The 1870-nt window shown below is 43.7% G+C and overlaps 1 protein-coding gene across 1 annotated transcript; it reads right to left on the bottom strand.

Moving 5' to 3' along the window:
* Positions 1-356: 356 nt before the first annotated feature.
* On the bottom strand, positions 357-1319 carry LOC108356105 (zinc finger protein 184-like; the record flags this gene model as incomplete). Its single annotated transcript, XM_017607238.1, has 3 exons — positions 1151-1319; positions 881-1087; positions 357-827 (listed from the first exon to the last, which is right to left on the bottom strand). Coding segments are annotated over exons 1-3 (847 nt in total), but the record flags the coding sequence as incomplete, so codon positions are not given.
* Between the last annotated feature and the right edge of the window lie 551 nt (positions 1320-1870).

Genomic DNA, 1870 nt, shown 5'->3' with positions numbered 1-1870 from the left:
TGTCTCTGCCCACAGTGCTCCCCAGGGCCCCAGGGCAATAGAGCTAGACCGATCAGTGCAAAATATGCGATGGGGCAATTGGGAGACTGACAGGGTTCTCAGTTTTCAATGGCACAACAGATCATGAAAAAGTTTGTAACCAATTTGTTTTTAATTTTAATGAATTTTTGAATGACAGCAAATTACAGGGAGTGGAAAGAAAGATTGCTGAAAAAAACGTCAGTGAAAGTGCTATTGTTGATGCACTTTTTGAAAATGCCTTTTAAGTTGCAGTTTCCATTTGAATGTTTTTTCACAAATGGAGCACTGAAATGGTCGAGAGTCGCTGTGAACTGTTTGGTGTTTCTTGAGATTACCTTTTTGCCCAAATGATTTGGAGCAAATTGTGCATTTGTGAGCTCGAATGCCTGTGTGCACCAGTTGGTGCCGCTTGAGTTCACCCTTTAGCCCAAATGATTTGGAGCATGTTGGGCACTTGTGCGCTTTAATGCCAGTGTGGACAAGCTGATGCCTTTTGAGATGTTTCTCTAGCCCAAATGATTTAGAGCAAATTGTACACTTGTGCGCTTTAATGCCAGTGTGAACAAGCTGGTGTTCTTTGAGATGACCTTTTAGCCCAAATGACTTGGAGCATGTTGGGCACTGATGAGCCCGAATGTTAGTATGAACAAGTTGGTGTGTTTTAAGTTTAGATGGAGCTGGAAAGCTTTTGTCGCACTGCTGACACTTGTGGGTTTTAGGTCTTCTTCGACGACCATTCAGCTGTTGTTCACCTGATGCACTGCTTGAGCTACGGGTGACCACTGGTTCGGTGTTTTGCTGAGGTTCTGCAGAATGAAATGTGTGAATATAAAGAGCCAAACAAGCACTGTCCACTCACCACTGACTGCTGAATGATCATCATCATCAATTTCAGTGGCATCCGAATCAGTTTCGTGTTCTTCGTTGGCTGCATCGTTTGTTCCATTGGCATTTGTTTTAGCAGAAAAATCCTGTTCCATAATCAAATGAAACTCATCATCGAACATATCAATCGTAGTCTCATTTTGACCTTCAGTTTTCACCACAGATTCAGTTGACTGGGCTTCTAAACAAAAGTAACATACATGAGTAAAGAATAAAATCTCAACAAAAATAATCATCCACTTACCATTAACTGCTGGCTGATCAACACCTTCCTCATCATGGTCATCAGTCTCCGAATCTTCTTCTTCTTCTTCTTTCACGACCACTTCTTCATTTTCACCTTCTTCATACACACAATCCAACTCATCGTCGTACATATCATTAGCTCCAGACGGCTTCTCAAGATTGGACATTTTCCGTGGATGGATACAGCAGATGAAAAAAAAGATTGTAGAGAAGAGCCACTGAAATGACTGTAAACAAAACAAAACAAACACAACTCAGCGGGACAAGCGCCACCACAGTGCTCCCCAGGGCCCTAGAGAGCAAGACCGGCTTATAGTGCAGTGCACTAATCCTCTCGAGTCCTACTTTTTGAAAAGAAAAAAAGCTGACAGCTTTCCCCAATTTTCAATGGCAATAGCGAGTTTCAATTTGAATATTTGAAAAGGGCGGGTTTTCAAGTAAAAAAATTAAAATGAAAAAACAAGCAAAACATTTGAGCAGCACCACCTCTCTCTTTACTCTGGTCACGCCTGGTTCAGTAGTTCGCTACACCTCGGTAAACTGCACCAACTTGGCGCCCTTGGCCACGCTGTCGCCCGCCTTGAAGAAGACCTGCTCGACGGTTCGAGTGGTGGTGGCTGCTTCTCCCGAATCATCCCCACCTCCAAAAGACGCCCTTATGACGTGCTCCATCTTCATGGCCGTCAGTATGGCAATGGTGTCCCCGGAGCGTACCACC

This window comes from Rhagoletis zephyria, unplaced genomic scaffold (genome assembly GCF_001687245.7).
Source record: "Rhagoletis zephyria isolate East Lansing unplaced genomic scaffold, Rhagoletis_zephyria_1.1 Rzeph_scaffold_54113, whole genome shotgun sequence".
Lineage (NCBI taxonomy): Eukaryota > Metazoa > Arthropoda > Insecta > Diptera > Tephritidae > Rhagoletis > Rhagoletis zephyria.
The sequence above is the reverse complement of the archived record's forward strand: the minus strand, read 5'-3'. Positions and strand labels throughout refer to the sequence as shown.